This window comes from Saccoglossus kowalevskii, chromosome 7 (genome assembly GCF_978046115.1).
Source record: "Saccoglossus kowalevskii chromosome 7, keSacKowa6.1, whole genome shotgun sequence".
NCBI classification, from domain to species: Eukaryota; Metazoa; Hemichordata; class Enteropneusta; family Harrimaniidae; genus Saccoglossus; species Saccoglossus kowalevskii.
The window spans coordinates 7,031,819-7,055,340 of NC_140647.1; the positions used below are offsets into that span (position 1 = coordinate 7,031,819).

The following is a 23,522-nucleotide window of genomic DNA, read 5'->3' on the forward strand; positions in this document are numbered from 1 at the left end:
GTCATCCCTGCAACCCTTTTTGTACACTGGGGAAATTAATCCCCTGCTCCATTCTATAGGAAACGCCCCTTGATCAAAAACTGTGTTGTATAGACTGTACAACAGATCACAGATGTCTAAAGGTGCAAATTTCCAAAACTCAGAAGGAATTCCATCTGGGCCAGGTGATTTATTAGCCTTCAGTTTATCCAAATTTTTCTTCACCTCTGTCATAGTAATTGGTTGGTTAAATGCTGCTAATTCCAAATCTACATAAGGTATACCAATATTCTCTATACCTAAATCAGTCATATAATCTTCGATTGAAGCGTAAAAATCATTGTAATTTTCATTTTCCACAAGAACCGGGGTAAACAAATTAGTGAAATAATGTGACCATTCCTCCATAGTAATATTTTCTGAAACATTAATTGTATGTTGCTTAAGTTTCTGCCAAAATTTATGAGAGTTTTTCTGTTTAGACAGGTTAATTAGTTCATCCCTTCTGAGCTTTTGAAATTCTGCTTTTTTCTCTTTAATGAGTTTTTGATAGGATTGTTTAGATAGAAGGTAATATTCAAGACTGTTCTGACTTTTTGTATGTCTATAATGATTAAGCGCTTTACTGACAGCACGTTTGGTGACTAAACATTCTTTATCAAACCAAAAATTTCGAAAACACTCATTTAACTGTTTTGACTTGCACACCATATCTTTTCCACAAGTATAAATAATATTAGTTAAATTAGTAGCTGCGTCATCTATATTTCCTTCTATCACATTCTCATAAAACTCATGTCTTAGATTTCTAATGCCCTCTGAATTAAAATTATTTCTATAAACATTAATGACAGTCTTAGGGGTTTGAACCTTGGCTGCTACATACACAAACTGTGATATTCCAAACGTCTTCAAAATTTTCTCCCAATGATAGACAGCGCCCTCTGGGACCATAGCCGATAATATTTACCATAAATACCATACGGTAAAACGTTATAGTGGTCCCGTTATAGAAACACCACAATAGCCTTTTAATAAGTCGCATGTTGTTATATGTTTGGCATTCCCAATCAGATTATTACAATCTAGGGATAGGGTACGAATCAGATTTAGTAACCGCATCCACGTTTGTGAAATCTGTGCAGAATCTCATTGAACCATCAGGTTTAGGCATCAAAATACAGAGCGAAGCCCAACTACTTGAATGATATGGTTAGCTAACATGTACTCTACATTTATACGTCTACGTGATTTATAAGAGTTCTTACTTAGAATTAAACTGTGACTTGTTCACCAATTACAAATGAAGTCGTCATAGAAACATTACGAAAATGGAGCATTCAAAATAGTACCCAATAATAGGACAAATTGCTGTATATGCCAATTTCATAAATAATGTTTCATCACATTCAAGAACGATAACACACAGAAAGTATCTGTACATGATGTTTTGGAATCCAATGAAGTGCAATTATGATATATGATATATGAACACATCATTCAATGACATGTATTCATACAAAAAACGTGTTCTATATGGATTGACAAACTATTGTCGGTATATTGGAAAACATAATTTGCTCACAGAGAGTTCAAAGTGTCACTGGAGCAAAAAGGTTATTTTGAATGTCATCATTTAAATCAAGGTTCTTCTCCGTATTGAGCGTGATCACACATTATAACAAACAGTCTCTCGGCTGTGATAGCTCCGTTGTCAGCAATGCACAATCAGAAAATTGAAGATATCATCATGAAATAAAGAAATCTGGGAAAGGTCCATGTATAATAACAAGCAATCGGCCTTACGTTTTCAAGAAGAAGTTGGAAAAGTTGACGTGGACGACAACGGCGACGGACATTCAGTAATATGATTAGCTGCCCGTTCGCTAAGCGAACATCAGTTTCTTTGGTATGTAGTTTGTTTCACCAATCTAAGAATCCGCTACATCCCAGCATATTATTTCAATTCACCATGCATTCAACACATTGTACAATTACGCTTCTCAATCGATGTCGATGTTTTACAAAGACGAACCACGTATCATGCTTTAATCAACAACAAAATATGCAGTGCAATAGTACATAAAGGTAGTACGAATGACATCGCACCGCACTAAGGATTGCAATTACAATCTTGACCGTTGTAAATAATGTGAGTCATGATGGCCAATCACAAAGACACAACACAGTTGTAAGGTCTTCTTTCACATGAGATAATGTATAAGAGATAATAATGTCACTTTCAGTTGAGTATTTAGCTTGCTTGGCCCCAAAAATAGAAGGACGTTTTTATTTACACATTTTGTATCATTCGTAGAGTCCATTTCCATACAACTATTTGTAATAATTGGTAATAATTTCCAATAGGCACTGTTGGATTATGATTTATGTATCATACTGTTAAGTTTTCCTACATCAAAACTTATATGTATAAGTTTATAATAACACTAATTAGGTTTCTAATTACTTGTAAATGCTTTACATAATTTTAATACAACCTGGAATGTACTTATGTTAATAATTAGGAATATGTCAAATATATACCAATATATTCTTAATGCGACGTTCGTCTTGTAGTGAGTTAACAAACAATGGCAATTTATTATTCCCATATACAAAAATAATGCGTAATGTATATATTACATTAAACACGACGTCACTGCATCGTCTCATTATTATAATGAGAGACGGCAGAAATATGTAAACGCTGAACGACCACATCTTGACCTTTGTTATAATTAGTTGTTCAACATATGCACAGGAGTTATTAGATTGCATTGCTTTCGTCATCATGGATAAGCCTCTGTGTATCACTGGTATTTCGTGGCTGTGTACGAATGCAATCTTCATATGATGGCGGCGGTTGGACAACAATGGCTGCAAGTATAATATGAAATAAAATGTTTAAATTTATAGAAAACTGCCTGTTGATCGTTTGAGCTTCGCTGTTATATTTGTTTACAGAATTAAAAAGTTAATTGCATAATCAGCAATCTGGAAGTTGGTAGCATATTTTTATCGAAAATAACAAAAATATTCATAAAACTTGTATAAATCTGATAGAGATTCACCGCAATGTCTAACATCGAAAAAATCGGGTTCATGATTCACAACTACTAAAATTATAGTCGCAAAAAGGGCAAATCTTAAAAAATGCGCCCATTATATCAAGCATCTAATCAATTGAGGTAGTTGTTTTCAAAAAGTAAAAACAAAAGTTTGACAAAAAATACAAATATTACAAGTAGAACACTACAGCTGGTATAAGAAAATAAACAATTTGGAATAGGATTCTGATTAAAATCATTAAAAGCGATATGTGGCATATATTTTTTATTTTTATTATATTTGTTATCATTTGCTTTTATCTGTTTTTATTACATACATTTTCATTTGATTATTTTTATTAACGCCATCTCATGGATTTTTTGCGATTTCCAGCACTTTAAAAGTATGACTGATAAATTAAAGTACAATAAAATATAAAAAATACACAATTGCATATTTAAAAAAGAATAAAACGAGAGTAAAACACACTAATTCGCAAACGCATCAATAAATTTGGGTTTAAACATACACAAATCCGCAAATGATCTATCGATGAAAATATTCCCGACACTTACCAGCAGGATGCTCTACATATTGGCTATCATTTGATATTTCGACACCTGCCAGAGAGGGCGTAACAAGATGCTCAGGAACTAAAAGCGCCACCTCTGCTCCGATTGTAATGTTCACATCCTCACAGGTCAGATGTCGATGAAGCTATAAATGTCAGCAAAAATCTGATTCAGAATTCAATCATTTTTTATAGTTTTAACTGAATTATGATTTACGGTTTAATAAAACAATTAAAAACTTGAAGACATACGTGTTTTTTTTTAATTTTCATTGAATGAATATTATAATTATGCGTGCTTATTCAGGATAAATAATAGCCCAAATGAAGTTATTATTATACAGTGTCAAACAACAGTGTTAATATTTATATTGCATCTATAATTATAGTGAATACATATTTTTTGTTTTAGTAATATACTCACAGAGTAAAAAGGGCAGGAAAGAAGACAACATGGAAGGCACAAGATCCAATATCTAGTTGTTTCGAGGTTACACCGAAAACACGGCTTAAACTTGCTGGTATTTGTAATACATAACCTGCCGTACTTTCCAAAGATGCTGCCAGCGCACATGCCATTAATCTGTTGAGATGCATCTGAGTACCACTCTCTTATTGGCGATGTGAAATCAAACTGAGAACACGTAAAGTCTGGTTAGTGGTCAGTTGCATTTTTTAGGAGGACATGTACGGTTGTTTTGCTGCATAATTAGTGCATTTGTCTCAGTGATGACATGTAATCAATTTATTGAACGTATTAAGTACTATCATATGATACACAGGTTTTGCGGCTTAGACATCATACATATATATATATGCTTACAATCACATATTGTTTTGGATAGTACAGTACTGCATACATGGACGTCACAGTTTATAATTGTTGTTACAATTGTTAAACTGTCATGGTCATACAAAAAATAAGCACGCATTCATTATTATTTACGCTATATGTGTGTCAGTACCCGTTTCAAAGTACATAAGCCACGATGCAATAGAGTATATGTATGTAATTTACCTCTACTGAGTAATTCTTTCCTTCAGACACCAATCTTCTTGCTTCATTAAATCCTCTTTCAATTTGTTGTTTGATATGTGGATGTCGCGTATTGATCAACACCGCAAAATAAACTGCAAATGATAACAAAAAGGCATAGGATGGCTAAAAACATTCGTCCAGCATATATGTATTAACTTAGTGGGCAATCTAAGATAGAGTGGAACATACCAAACGAGAGTAGATTTATCTAATCGATAACTGCACTGATATTGGACACAATAAATGAAGCCATTTATATATTGTCTTGTGCTAACTGCAAAATGTAAACCGCCAAATACTGCGCCACCACAGTTCAGTGCGTCTCATGCAGCCGACTGATTTATGGTCCGTATTTCGTATGTAATATCGCGATGAGTATCTCCACAATTATTCCCTGACATTTCATTCTCATCGAATATTGATTGCGATTGATTGATTGATTGATTGATTGATTGATTGATTGATTGATTGATTGATTGATTGATTTAAGAACACATCTCACTTTCGTAAACGATGGTAACCACTCCAAGTGCGACTCGTCTTTTACAAAACACATCAAGAAACATTGGTTTACTGAGAATATTCTGTCTCCAATCTTCTAATTCCTGCTCATTGCTGACTAAAATGGTCCTGTAAAAAACAAACATAAATGTCACATCTTCGGCTTGGAAAAAAATAGGTGGCCTTACATATAACTAAATCAATTGAAAACTTATTGTACTGTATATAAGGAATGATAAATTTGGAATATGATCAATACATTACTATTAAATCACATAATACCCATTCATCCCCACCCCGTAGTGATCAATACATTACTATTACATCTCATAAAACCAATTCATCCCCACCCCGTGGTGATCACTACATTACTATTACATCTCATAATATCCATTCATCCCCACCCCGTGGTGATCGATACATTACTATTACATCTCATAAAACCAATTCATCCCCACCCCGTGGGGATCAATACATTACTATTACATCACATAATATCCATTCATCCCCATCCCGTGGGGATCAATACATTACTAGTACATCACATAATATCCATAATATCCATTAATCCCTACCCGTGGTGATTAATACATTACTATTACATCACACAATACCCATTCATCCCCGCCCCGTGGTGATCGATACATTACTATTAAATCACATAATATCCATTCATCCCCACCCCGTGGTGATCAATACATTAATATTACATCACATAATACCCATTCATCCCCACCCAGTGGTGATCAATACATTACTATTACATCACATAGTACTCATTCATCCCAACCCCGTGGTTATCAATACATTACTATTACATCACATAATACCCATTCATCCCGACCCTGTGGTGATCAATACATTACTATTACATCTCATAAAACCAATTCATCCCCACCCCGTGGTGATCAATACATTACTATTACATCATATAATATCCATTTATCCCCACACCGTGGTGATCAATACATTACTATTACATCTCATAAAACCAATTCATCCCCACCCCGTGGTGATCGATACATTACTATTACATCATATGATATCCATTCATCCCCACCCCGTGGTGATCAATACATTACTATTACATCATACAATATCCATTCATCCCCACCCCGTGGTGATCAATACATTACTATTACATCACATAATACCCATTCATCCCCACCCTGTGGTGATCAATATATTACTATTACATCTCATAAAAACCATTCATCCCCACCCCGTGGTGATCGATACATTACTATTACATCATATAATATCCATTCATTCCCACCGCGTGGTGATTAATACACTATTATTGCATCTCATAAAACCAATTCATCCCCACCCCGTGGTGATCAATACATTACTATTACATCATATAATATCCATTCATCCCCGCCCCGTGGTGATCGATACATTACTATTACATCATATGATATCCATTCATCCCCACCCCGTGGTGATCAATACATTACTATTACATCATACAATATCCATTCATCCCCACCCCGTGGTGATCAATACATTACTATTACATCACATAATACCCATTCATTCCCACCCTGTGGTGATCAATATATTACTATTACATCTCACAAAAACCATTCATCCCCACCCCGTGGTGATCGATACATTACTATTACATCATATAATATCCATTCATCCCCACCCCGTGGTGATTAATACACTATTATTGCATCTCATAAAACCCATTCATCCCCACCCCGTGGTGATCAATACATTACTATTACATCATATAATATCCATTCATCCCCGCCCCGTGGTGATTAATACATTACTATTACATCATATAATATCCATTCATCCCCACCCTGTGGTGATTAATACACTATTATTGCATCTCATAAAAACCATTCATCCCCACCCCGTGGTGATCGATACATTACTATTACATCATATAATATCCATTCATCCCCACCCCGTGGTGATTAATACACTATTATTGCATCTCATAAAACCCATTCATCCCCACCCCGTGGTGATCAATACATTACTATTACATCATATAATATCCATTCATCCCCGCCCCGTGGTGATTAATACATTACTATTACATCTCATAAAACCCATTCATCCCCACCCCGTGGTGATCAATACATTACTATTACATCACATAATACCCATTCATCCCCACCCCGAGGTGATCAATACATTACTATTACATCATATAATATCCATTCATCCCCACCCCGTGGTGATTAATACACTACTATTGCATCACATAATACCCATTCATCCCCACCCCGTGGTGATCAATACATTACTATTACATCATATAATATCAGTTCATCCCCACCCCGTGGTGATTAATACATTACTATTGCATCACATAATTCCCATTCATCCCCACCCCGTGGTGATCAATACATTACTATTACATCATATAATATCCATTCATCCCCACCCCGTGGTGATTAATACACTACTATTGCATCACATAATACACATTCATCCCCACTCCGTGGAGATCAATATATTACTATTACATCTCATGAAACCCATTCATCCCCACCCCGTGATGATCGATACATTACTATTACATCTCGTAAAACCCATTCATCCCTCACCCCATGGTGATCAATACATTACTATTACATCTCGTAAAACCCATTCATCCCACACCCCGTGGTGATCAATACATTACTATTACATCTCATAAAACCCATTCATCCCCACCCCGTTGTGATCAATACATTACTAATACATCTCATAAAACCAATTCATCCCCACCCAGTGGTGATCAATACACTACTATTATATCACATATTAACCATTCATTCCCACCTCGTGGTGATCAATACATTACTATTGCATCTCATAAAACCCATTCATCCCTCACCCCATGGTGATCAATACATTACTATTACATCTCGTAAAACCCATTCATCCCACACCCCGTGGTGATCAATACATTACTATTACATCTCATAAAACCCATTCATCCCCACCCCGTTGTGATCAATACATTACTAATACATCTCATAAAACCAATTCATCCCCACCCAGTGGTGATCAATACATTACTATTACATCATATAATATCCATTCATCCTCACCCCGTGGTGATTAATACACTACTATTGCATCACATAATACCCATTCATCCCACCCCGTGGTGATCAATACATTACTATTACATCACATAATACCCATTCATTCCCACCCCGTGGTGATCAATACATTACTATTACATCACATAATACTCATTCATCCCCACCCAGTGGTGATCAATACATTACTATTACATCTCATAAAACCCATTCATCCCCACCCCGTGGTGATCAATACATTACTATTACATCATATAATATCCATTCATCCCCACCCCGTGGTGATCAATACATTACTATTACATCATATATTATCCATTCATCCCCACCCCGTGGTGATTAATAGACTACTATTATATCACATATTAACCATTCATCCCCACCTCGTGGTTATCAATACATTACTATTACATCTATTACATCACATAATACCCATTCACTCCACCCCGTGGTGATCAATACATTACTATTACATCATATAATATCCATTCATCCCCGCCCCGTGGTGATTAATACATTACTATTACATCACATATTACCTATTCAACCCACACCGTGGTGATCAATACATTACTATTATATCACATATTAACCATTCATCCCCACCCCGTGGTGATTAATACACTACTATTGCATCACATAATACCCATTCATCCCCACCCGTGGTGATCAATACATTACTATTGCATCATATAATATTCATTCATCCCCACCTCGTGGTGATCAATACATTACTATTACATCATATAATGTCCATTTATCCCCGCCCGTGACGATTAATACATTACTATTACATCACATAATATCCATTCATCCCCACCCCGTGGTGATCAATACATTACTATTACATCATATAATATCCATTCATCCCCACCCCGTGGTGATTAATACATTACTATTGCATCACATAATTCCCATTCATCCTCACCCCGTGGTGATCAATACATTACTATTACATCATATAATATCCATTCATCCCCAACCCGTGGTGATAAATACATTACTATTACATCATATAATATCCATTCATCCCCGCCCCGTGGTGATTAATACACTACTATTACATCACATATTACCTATTCAACCCACACCGTGGTGATCAATACATTACTATTATATCACATATTAACCATTCATCCCCACCCCGTGGTGATTAATACATTACTACTACATCACATAATATCCATTCACACCCACCCTGTGGTGATCAATACATTACTATTGCATCACATAATATCCATTCATCCACGCCCCGTGGTGATCAATACATTACTATTATATCACATATTAACCATTCATCCCCACCTCCGTGGTGATTACTACACTACTATTGTATCACATAATACCCATTCATCCCCACCTCGTGGTGATCAATACATTACTATTACATCACATAATACCCATTCATCCCCACCCGTGGTGATCAATACATTACTATTGCATCATATAATATTCATTCATCCCCGCCCCGTGGTGATCAATACATTATTATTACATCACATAATACCCATTCATCCCCACCCCGTGGTGATCAATACATTACTGTTACATCACATAATACCCATTCATCCCAACCCCGTGGTGATCAATACATTACTATTACATCACATAATACCCATTCATCCCCACCCGTCGTGAGCAATATATTACTAGTGCATCACATAATACCCACTCATCCCCAGCCCGTGGTGATCAATACATTACTATTACATCACATAATACCCATTCATCCCCACCCGTGGTGATCAATACATTACTATTGCATCATATAATATCCATTCATCCCCAACCCGTGGTGATCAATACATTACTATTACATCATATAATATCCATTCATCCCCGCCCCGTGGTGATTAATACATTACTATTACATCACATATTACCTATTCAACCCACACCGTGGTGATCAATACATTACTATTATATCACATATTAACCATTCATCCCCACCCCGTGGTGATTAATACACTACTATTGCATCACATAATACCCATTCATCCCCACCCGTGGTGATCAATACATTACTATTGCATCATATAATATTCATTCATCCCCACCTCGTGGTGATCAATACATTACTATTACATCATATAATGTCCATTTATCCCCGCCCGTGAAGATTAATACATTACTATTACATCACATAATATCCATTCATCCCCACCCCGTGGTGATCAATACATTACTATTACATCATATAATATCCATTCATCCCCACCCCGTGGTGATTAATACATTACTATTGCATCACATAATTCCCATTCATCCTCACCCCGTGGTGATCAATACATTACTATTACATCATATAATATCCATTCATCCCCAACCCGTGGTGATCAATACATTACTATTACATCATATAATATCCATTCATCCCCGCCCCATGGTGATTAATACACTACTATTACATCACATATTACCTATTCAACCCACACCGTGGTGATCAATACATTACTATTATATCACATATTAACCATTCATCCCCACCCCGTGGTGATTAATACATTACTACTACATCACATAATATCCATTCACACCCACCCCGTGGTGATCAATACATTACTATTGCATCACATAATATCCATTCATCCACGCCCCGTGGTGATCAATACATTACTATTATATCACATATTAACCATTCATCCCCACCTCCGTGGTGATTACTACACTACTATTGTATCACATAATACCCATTCATCCCCACCTCGTGGTGATCAATACATTACTATTACATCACATAATACCCATTCATCCCCACCCGTGGTGATCAATACATTACTATTACATCACATAATACCCATTCATCCCCACCTTGTGGTGATCAATACATTACTATTACATCTCATAAAACCCATTCATCCCCACCCGATAGTGATCGATACATTACTATTACATCATATAATATCCATTCATCCCCACCCCGTGGTGATTAATACATTATTATTGCATCACATAATTCCCATTCATCCCCACCCCGTGGTGATCAATACATTACTATTACATCACATAATACCCATTCATCCCCACCCGTGGTGATCAATACACTACTATTGCATCACATAATACCCATTCATCCCCACCCGTGGTGATCAACACATTACTATTGCATCATATAATATTCATTCATCCCCACCTCGTGGTGATCAATACATTACTATTACATCATATAATGTCCATTTATCCCCGCCCGTGAAGATTAATACATTACTATTACATCACATAATATCCATTCATCCCCACCCCGTGGTGATCAATACATTACTATTACATCATATAATATCCATTCATCCCCACCCCGTGGTGATTAATACATTACTATTGCATCACATAATTCCCATTCATCCTCACCCCGTGGTGATCAATACATTACTATTACATCATATAATATCCATTCATCCCCAACCCGTGGTGATCAATACATTACTATTACATCATATAATATCCATTCATCCCCGCCCCGTGGTGATTAATACACTACTATTACATCACATATTACCTATTCAACCCACACCGTGGTGATCAATACATTACTATTATATCACATATTAACCATTCATCCCCACCCCGTGGTGATTAATACATTACTACTACATCACATAATATCCATTCACACCCACCCCGTGGTGATCAATACATTACTATTGCATCACATAATATCCATTCATCCACGCCCCGTGGTGATCAATACATTACTATTATATCACATATTAACCATTCATCCCCACCTCCGTGGTGATTACTACACTACTATTGTATCACATAATACCCATTCATCCCCACCTCGTGGTGATCAATACATTACTATTACATCACATAATACCCATTCATCCCCACCCGTGGTGATCAATACATTACTATTGCATCATATAATATTCATTCATCCCCGCCCCGTGGTGATCAATACATTATTATTACATCACATAATACCCATTCATCCCCACCCCGTGGTGATCAATACATTACTGTTACATCACATAATACCCATTCATCCCAACCCCGTGGTGATCAATACATTACTATTACATCACATAATACCCATTCATCCCCACCCGTCGTGAGCAATATATTACTAGTGCATCACATAATACCCACTCATCCCCAGCCCGTGGTGATCAATACATTACTATTACATCACATAATACCCATTCATCCCCACCCGTGGTGATCAATACATTACTATTGCATCATATAATATCCATTCATCCCCAACCCGTGGTGATCAATACATTACTATTACATCATATAATATCCATTCATCCCCGCCCCGTGGTGATTAATACATTACTATTACATCACATATTACCTATTCAACCCACACCGTGGTGATCAATACATTACTATTATATCACATATTAACCATTCATCCCCACCCCGTGGTGATTAATACACTACTATTGCATCACATAATACCCATTCATCCCCACCCGTGGTGATCAATACATTACTATTGCATCATATAATATTCATTCATCCCCACCTCGTGGTGATCAATACATTACTATTACATCATATAATGTCCATTTATCCCCGCCCGTGAAGATTAATACATTACTATTACATCACATAATATCCATTCATCCCCACCCCGTGGTGATCAATACATTACTATTACATCACATAATATCCATTCATCCCCACCCCGTGGTGATTAATACATTACTATTGCATCACATAATTCCCATTCATCCTCACGCCGTGGTGATCAATACATTACTATTACATCATATAATATCCATTCATCCCCAACCCGTGGTGATCAATACATTACTATTACATCATATAATATCCATTCATCCCCGCCCCATGGTGATTAATACACTACTATTACATCACATATTACCTATTCAACCCACACCGTGGTGATCAATACATTACTATTATATCACATATTAACCATTCATCCCCACCCCGTGGTGATTAATACATTACTACTACATCACATAATATCCATTCACACCCACCCCGTGGTGATCAATACATTACTATTGCATCACATAATATCCATTCATCCACGCCCCGTGGTGATCAATACATTACTATTATATCACATATTAACCATTCATCCCCACCTCCGTGGTGATTACTACACTACTATTGTATCACATAATACCCATTCATCCCCACCTCGTGGTGATCAATACATTACTATTACATCACATAATACCCATTCATCCCCACCCGTGGTGATCAATACATTACTATTACATCACATAATACCCATTCATCCCCACCTTGTGGTGATCAATACATTACTATTACATCTCATAAAACCCATTCATCCCCACCCGATAGTGATCGATACATTACTATTACATCATATAATATCCATTCATCCCCACCCCGTGGTGATTAATACATTATTATTGCATCACATAATTCCCATTCATCCCCACCCCGTGGTGATCAATACATTACTATTACATCACATAATACCCATTCATCCCCACCCGTGGTGATCAATACATTACTATTGCATCATATAATATCCATTCATCCCCAACCCGTGGTGATCAATACATTACTATTACATCATATAATATCCATTCATCCCCGCCCCGTGGTGATTAATACATTACTATTACATCACATATTACCTATTCAACCCACACCGTGGTGATCAATACATTACTATTATATCACATATTAACCATTCATCCCCACCCCGTGGTGATTAATACACTACTATTGCATCACATAATACCCATTCATCCCCACCCGTGGTGATCAATACATTACTATTGCATCATATAATATTCATTCATCCCCACCTCGTGGTGATCAATACATTACTATTACATCATATAATGTCCATTTATCCCCGCCCGTGAAGATTAATACATTACTATTACATCACATAATATCCATTCATCCCCACCCCGTGGTGATCAATACATTACTATTACATCATATAATATCCATTCATCCCCACCCCGTGGTGATTAATACATTACTATTGCATCACATAATTCCCATTCATCCTCACCCCGTGGTGATCAATACATTACTATTACATCATATAATATCCATTCATCCCCAACCCGTGGTGATCAATACATTACTATTACATCATATAATATCCATTCATCCCCGCCCCGTGGTGATTAATACACTACTATTACATCACATATTACCTATTCAACCCACACCGTGGTGATCAATACATTACTATTATATCACATATTAACCATTCATCCCCACCCCGTGGTGATTAATACATTACTACTACATCACATAATATCCATTCACACCCACCCCGTGGTGATCAATACATTACTATTGCATCACATAATATCCATTCATCCACGCCCCGTGGTGATCAATACATTACTATTATATCACATATTAACCATTCATCCCCACCTCCGTGGTGATTACTACACTACTATTGTATCACATAAAACCCATTCATCCCCACCTCGTGGTGATCAATACATTACTATTACATCACATAATACCCATTCATCCCCACCCGTGGTGATCAATACATTACTATTGCATCATATAATATTCATTCATCCCCGCCCCGTGGTGATCAATACATTATTATTACATCACATAATACCCATTCATCCCCACCCCGTGGTGATCAATACATTACTGTTACATCACATAATACCCATTCATCCCAACCCCGTGGTGATCAATACATTACTATTACATCACATAATACCCATTCATCCCCACCCGTCGTGAGCAATATATTACTAGTGCATCACATAATACCCACTCATCCCCAGCCCGTGGTGATCAATACATTATTATTACATCACATAATACCCATTCATCCCCACCCGTGGTGATCAATACATTACTATTGCATCATATAATATCCATTCATCCCCAACCCGTGGTGATCAATACATTACTATTACATCATATAATATCCATTCATCCCCGCCCCGTGGTGATTAATACATTACTATTACATCACATATTACCTATTCAACCCACACCGTGGTGATCAATACATTACTATTATATCACATATTAACCATTCATCCCCACCCCGTGGTGATTAATACACTACTATTGCATCTCATAATACCCATTCATCCCCACCCGTGGTGATCAATACATTACTATTGCATCATATAATATTCATTCATCCCCACCTCGTGGTGATCAATACATTACTATTAAATCATATAATGTCCATTTATCCCCGCCCGTGAAGATTAATACATTACTATTACATCACATAATATCCATTCATCCCCACCCCGTGGTGATCAATACATTACTATTACATCATATAATATCCATTCATCCCCACCCCGTGGTGATTAATACATTACTATTGCATCACATAATTCCCATTCATCCTCACCCCGTGGTGATCAATACATTACTATTACATCATATAATATCCATTCATCCCCAACCCGTGGTGATCAATACATTACTATTACATCATATAATATCCATTCATCCCCGCCCCGTGGTGATTAATACACTACTATTACATCACATATTACCTATTCAACCCACACCGTGGTGATCAATACATTACTATTATATCACATATTAACCATTCATCCCCACCCCGTGGTGATTAATACATTACTACTACATAACATAATATCCATTCACACCCACCCCGTGGTGATCAATACATTACTATTGCATCACATAATATCCATTCATCCACGCCCCGTGGTGATCAATACATTACTATTATATCACATATTAACCATTCATCCCCACCTCCGTGGTGATTACTACACTACTATTGTATCACATAATACCCATTCATCCCCACCTCGTGGTGATCAATACATTACTATTACATCACATAATACCCATTCATCCCCACCCGTGGTGATCAATACATTACTATTGCATCATATAATATTCATTCATCCCCGCCCCGTGGTGATCAATACATTATTATTACATCACATAATACCCATTCATCCCCACCCCGTGGTGATCAATACATTACTGTTACATCACATAATACCCATTCATCCCAACCCCGTGGTGATCAATACATTACTATTACATCACATAATACCCATTCATCCCCACCCGTCGTGAGCAATATATTACTAGTGCATCACATAATACCCACTCATCCCCAGCCCGTGGTGATCAATACATTACTATTACATCACATAATACCCATTCATCCCCACCCGTGGTGATCAATACATTACTATTGCATCATATAATATCCATTCATCCCCAACCCGTGGTGATCAATACATTACTATTACATCATATAATATCCATTCATCCCCGCCCCGTGGTGATTAATACATTACTATTACATCACATATTACCTATTCAACCCACACCGTGGTGATCAATACATTACTATTATATCACATATTAACCATTCATCCCCACCCCGTGGTGATTAATACACTACTATTGCATCACATAATACCCATTCATCCCCACCCATGGTGATCAATACATTACTATTGCATCATATAATATTCATTCATCCCCACCTCGTGGTGATCAATACATTACTATTAAATCATATAATGTCCATTTATCCCCGCCCGTGAAGATTAATACATTACTATTACATCACATAATATCCATTCATCCCCACCCCGTGGTGATCAATACATTACTATTACATCATATAATATCCATTCATCCCCACCCCGTGGTGATTAATACATTACTATTGCATCACATAATTCCCATTCATCCTCACCCCGTGGTGATCAATACATTACTATTACATCATATAATATCCATTCATCCCCAACCCGTGGTGATCAATACATTACTATTACATCATATAATATCCATTCATCCCCGCCCCGTGGTGATTAATACACTACTATTACATCACATATTACCTATTCAACCCACACCGTGGTGATCAATACATTACTATTATATCACATATTAACCATTCATCCCCACCCCGTGGTGATTAATACATTACTACTACATCACATAATATCCATTCATCCACGCCCCGTGGTGATCAATACATTACTATTATATCACATATTAACCATTCATCCCCACCTCCGTGGTGATTACTACACTACTATTGTATCACATAATACCCATTCATCCCCACCTCGTGGTGATCAATACATTACTATTGCATCATATAATATTCATTCATCCCCGCCCCGTGGTGATCAATACATTATTATTACATCACATAATACCCATTCATCCCCACCCCGTGGTGATCAATACATTACTGTTACATCACATAATACCCATTCATCCCAACCCCGTGGTGATCAATACATTACTATTACATCACATAATACCCATTCATCCCCACCCGTCGTGAGCAATATATTACTAGTGCATCACATAATACCCACTCATCCCCAGCCCGTGGTGATCAATACATTACTATTACATCACATAATACCCATTCATCCCCACCCCGTGGTGATCAATACGTTACTATTACATCTCATAGAACCCATTCATCCCCACCCCGTGGTGATCGATACATTACTATTACATCGCATAATACCCATTCATCCCCACCCCATGGTGATCGATACATTATTATTACATCATATAATATCCATTCATCCCCACCCCGTGGTGATTAATACATTACTATTGCATCACATAATTCCCATTCATCCCCACCCCGTGGTGATCAATACATTACTATTACATCATATAATATCCATTCATCCCCACCCCGTGGTGATCAATACATTACTATTACATCATATAATATCCATTCATGCCCGCCCCGTGGTGATTAATACATTACTATTACATCACACATCACATATTACATATTCATCCCCACCCCGTGGTGATCAATACATTACTATTATATCACATATTAACCATTCATCCCCACCCCGTGGTGATTAATACACTACTATTGCATCACATAATACCCATTCATCCCCACCCCGTGGTGATCAATACATTCCTATTGCATCATATAATATCCATTCATCCCCGCCCCGTGGTGATTAATACATTACTATTACATCACATAATACCCATTCATTCCCACCCCGTGGTGATCAATACATTACTATTACATCACATAATACCCATTCATCCCCACCCGTCGTGATCAATACATTACTAGTGCATCACATAATACCCACTCATCCCCAGCCCGTGGTGATCAATACATTACTATTACATCACATAATACCCATTCATCCCCACCCCGTGGTGATCAATACGTTACTATTACATCTCATAGAACCCATTCATCCCCACCCCGTGGTGATCGATACATTACTATTACATCACATAATACCCATTCATCCCCACCCCATGGTGATCGATACATTACTATTACATCATATAATATCCATTCATCCCCACCCCGTGGTGATTAATACATTACTATTGCATCACATAATTCCCATTCATCCCCACCCCGTGGTGATCAATACATTACTATTACATCATATAATATCCATTCATGCCCGCCCCGTGGTGATTAATACATTACTATTACATCACACATCACATATTACCTATTCATCCCCACCCCGTGGTGATCAATACATTACTATTATATCACATATTAACCATTCATCCCCACCCCGTGGTGATTAATACACTACTATTGCATCACATAATACCCATTCATCCCCACCCCGTGGTGATCAATACATTCCTATTGCATCATATAATATCCATTCATCCCCGCCCCGTGGTGATTAATACATTACTATTACATCATATAATATCCATTCATCCCCGCCCCGTGGTGATTAATACACTACTATTACATCACATATTACCTATTCAACCCACACCGTGGTGATCAATACATTACTATTATATCACATATTAACCATTCATCCCCACCCCGTGGTGATTAATACATTACTATTACATCACATGATACTCATTCATCCCCACCCCGTGGTGATCAATACATTACTATTACATCACATAATACCCATTCATCCCCACCCCGAGGTGATCAATACATTACTATTACATCATATAATATCCATTCATCCCCACCCCGTGGTGATTAATACACTACTATTGCATCACATAATACCCATTCATCCCCACCCCGTGGTGATCAATACATTACTATTACATCATATAATATCCATCCATCCCCACCCTGTGGTGATCAATACATTACTATTACATCACATAATACCCATTCATTCCCACCCCGTGGTGATCAATACATTACTATTACATCACATAATACCCATTCATCCCCACCCGTGGTGATCAATACATTACTATTACATCACATAATACCCATTCATCCCCACCCGTCGTGATCAATACATTACTAGTGCATCACATAATACCCACTCATCCCCAGCCCGTGGTGATCAATACATTACTATTACATCACATAATACCCATTCATCCCCACCCCGTGGTGATCAATACCTTACTATTACATCTCATAGAACCCATTTATCCCCACCCCGTGGTGATCGATACATTACTATTACATCACATAATACCCATTCATCCCCACCCCGTGGTGATCGATACATTGCTATTACATCACATAATACCCATTCATCCCCGCCCCGTGGTGATCAATACATTACTATTAAATCACATAATACCCATTCATCCCCACCCGTGGTGATCAATACATTACTATTGCATCATATAATATTCATTCATCCCCGCCCCGTGGTGATCAATACATTATTATTACATCACATAATACCCATTCATCCCCACCCCGTGGTGATCAATACATTACTGTTACATCACATAATACCCATTCATCCCAACCCCGTGGTGATCAATACATTACTATTACATCACATAATACCCATTCATCCCCACCCGTCGTGAGCAATATATTACTAGTGCATCACATAATACCCACTCATCCCCAGCCCGTGGTGATCAATACATTACTATTACATCACATAATACCCATTCATCCCCACCCCGTGGTGATCAATACGTTACTATTACATCTCATAGAACCCATTCATCCCCACCCCGTGGTGATCGATACATTACTATTACATCGCATAATACCCATTCATCCCCACCCCATGGTGATCGATACATTATTATTACATCATATAATATCCATTCATCCCCACCCCGTGGTGATTAATACATTACTATTGCATCACATAATTCCCATTCATCCCCACCCCGTGGTGATCAATACATTACTATTACATCATATAATATCCATTCATCCCCACCCCGTGGTGATCAATACATTACTATTACATCATATAATATCCATTCATGCCCGCCCCGTGGTGATTAATACATTACTATTACATCACACATCACATATTACATATTCATCCCCACCCCGTGGTGATCAATACATTACTATTATATCACATATTAACCATTCATCCCCACCCCGTGGTGATCAATACATTCCTATTGCATCATATAATATCCATTCATCCCCGCCCCGTGGTGATTAATACATTACTATTACATCACATAATACCCATTCATTCCCACCCCGTGGTGATCAATACATTACTATTACATCACATAATACCCATTCATCCCCACCCGTCGTGATCAATACATTACTAGTGCATCACATAATACCCACTCATCCCCAGCCCGTGGTGATCAATACATTACTATTACATCACATAATACCCATTCATCCCCACCCCGTGGTGATCAATACGTTACTATTACATCTCATAGAACCCATTCATCCCCACCCCGTGGTGATCGATACATTACTATTACATCACATAATACCCATTCATCCCCACCCCATGGTGATCGATACATTACTATTACATCATATAATATCCATTCATCCCCACCCCGTGGTGATTAATACATTACTATTGCATCACATAATTCCCATTCATCCCCACCCCGTGGTGATCAATACATTACTATTACATCATATAATATCCATTCATGCCCGCCCCGTGGTGATTAATACATTACTATTACATCACACATCACATATTACCTATTCATCCCCACCCCGTGGTGATCAATACATTACTATTATATCACATATTAACCATTCATCCCCACCCCGTGGTGATTAATACACTACTATTGCATCACATAATACCCATTCATCCCCACCCCGTGGTGATCAATACATTCCTATTGCATCATATAATATCCATTCATCCCCGCCCCGTGGTGATTAATACATTACTATTACATCATATAATATCCATTCATCCCCGCCCCGTGGTGATTAATACACTACTATTACATCACATATTACCTATTCAACCCACACCGTGGTGATCAATACATTACTATTATATCACATATTAACCATTCATCCCCACCCCGTGGTGATTAATACATTACTATTACATCACATGATACTCATTCATCCCCACCCCGTGGTGATCAATACATTACTATTACATCACATAATACCCATTCATCCCCACCCCGAGGTGATCAATACATTACTATTACATCATATAATATCCATTCATCCCCACCCCGTGGTGATTAATACACTACTATTGCATCACATAATACCCATTCATCCCCACCCCGTGGTGATCAATACATTACTATTACATCATATAATATCCATCCATCCCCACCCTGTGGTGATCAATACATTACTATTACATCACATAATACCCATTCATTCCCACCCCGTGGTGATCAATACATTACTATTACATCACATAATACCCATTCATCCCCACCCCGTGGTGATCGATACATTGCTATTACATCACATAATACCCATTCATCCCCGCCCCGTGGTGATCAATACATTACTATTAAATCACATAATATCCATTCATCCCCACCCTGTGGTGATCAATACATTACTATTACATCACATAATACCCATTCATCCCCACCCCGTGGTGATCAATACATTACTATTACTTCACATAATACCCATTCATCCCCACCCCGTGGTGATCAATACATTACTATTACATCACATAATACCCATTCAATCCCACCCTGTGGGGATCAATACATTACTATTACATCACATAATAACCATCTATTCCCACCCCGTGGTGATCAATACATTACTATTACATAAAATAATACCCATTCATCCCCACCCGTGGTGATCAATACATTACTATTACATCATATAATATCCATTCATCCCCACCCCGTGGTGATCAATACATTACTATTACATCACATAATACTCATTACAGCACATTGTGTTATTGTTACATCATATTTTATTAAAATTACAGCTCGATGTGTTATTATTACACCACATTCTTTTATTATTATAGCACATTGCATTATTATTACAGCATTAATTCAACTGTCGTTTGCAGTTTTATAAAAATAATAATACGTGATACGTGACGTGTACATAGGGTATTTGTATTTGATTAACAATGCGTTAAAATAGAAACGATGGTAGGGGACATGAACTATGTATTTCTTTCCTCCACTTCAAGGTGACATGGTTGTCATATAGTGCATGTTAGATTTTCATGAAAAAGAACAACTTATTTCACACGCATTGAATACGTCGTCGCATGGGACCCATATCGAACCCTACGTTGCGAGGCGAATGTTAGTCACTCAATTGAAGTGAGTTTTACTGTTGTAATCAAATGCATGTGTGCAGATTTTATAATAAATATAGGTTTAATAATTAAGTTTATAGTCAGTCTCCAGGTGGACACTGCAGCAAATATTGATATGACCTTTGACCCAGCTATCAACCATTAATTACGACGCGGGTTATATACAACTGGCACTGCGGCATATAGTAGGCGACAAGGTACCGGTAATTCGCGTCATTATGAACATACATGAAATAATACGGCATAGATACAATTCTTACCCGCCATGTGTGCTTCTGAATGTTCCCTTGTGCTGATCGGAATGCAGAAACACGTTAACTCTGTGTGGGTCATGATATATCCCGTCAGGTAACACCTGAAAACAGCTTGGCAGACTATTTAAAAAGTCTGGCATCGATGCCACCGTTATCATAGCATCTTCAGGCATAGATGAACCCATTTTGTAAAACCACGACTTGCTATTTTTTTCGGAATAGGTTTTACTCTGGGTTAATTCTCCTTGTTTCCGCATTATCCGCACATGCGCATTTTTATCTGCGCGGTTGCGTGATACGTGTGGTAGTTTACATTGTGACCTTCAGTACACCCCGCATGAGCCTCGATTTCGGTTATATTAACGCAATCATTAGTCTAGAAATTGAAAGAGGAAGAAACAACAGAATCAAAAGTAGCCACAGAATCTGCAAATTGTGTAACAAATATGATAATGAAGATGAACACCACTTCCTTATAATGTGTAATAAAGAAAGAATTTGAATATGAAACTGAATAGATTATCACTGACTTTATAAATCTGGCACCTAAAAATAAATTCATGAAAATAATTTCAAATAATAACTTAACAATTGCTTTGGCAC

The 23,522-nt window shown here is 37.3% G+C and overlaps 1 protein-coding gene across 1 annotated transcript; it reads right to left on the reverse strand.

The window, feature by feature from the left end:
- Positions 1-1,998: 1,998 nt before the first annotated feature.
- LOC102809401 (uncharacterized) lies at positions 1,999-23,197 on the reverse strand. The gene is made up of 6 exons (XM_006825721.3): positions 22,926-23,197; positions 5,140-5,267; positions 4,617-4,729; positions 4,023-4,232; positions 3,603-3,744; positions 1,999-2,856 (listed from the first exon to the last, which is right to left on the reverse strand). The coding sequence occupies exons 1-6, from the start codon at positions 23,174-23,176 to the stop codon at positions 2,747-2,749; spliced, it is 954 nt and encodes a 317-aa protein (XP_006825784.2). The 5' UTR covers positions 23,177-23,197; the 3' UTR covers positions 1,999-2,746.
- Between the last annotated feature and the right edge of the window lie 325 nt (positions 23,198-23,522).

Coding starts and splice junctions, on each gene's coding strand:
- LOC102809401 (XM_006825721.3), bottom strand. CDS start 23,176: ATGCGGAAACAAGGAGAATTAACCCAGAGTAAAACCTATTCCGAAAAA. Junction 5,268..22,925: donor TTCAGAAGCACACATGGCGG/GTAAGAATTGTA, acceptor TGTTTTTTACAG/GACCATTTTAGTCAGCAATG. Junction 4,233..4,616: donor GAAAGAATTACTCAGTAGAG/GTAAATTACATA, acceptor ACGTGTTCTCAG/TTTGATTTCACATCGCCAAT.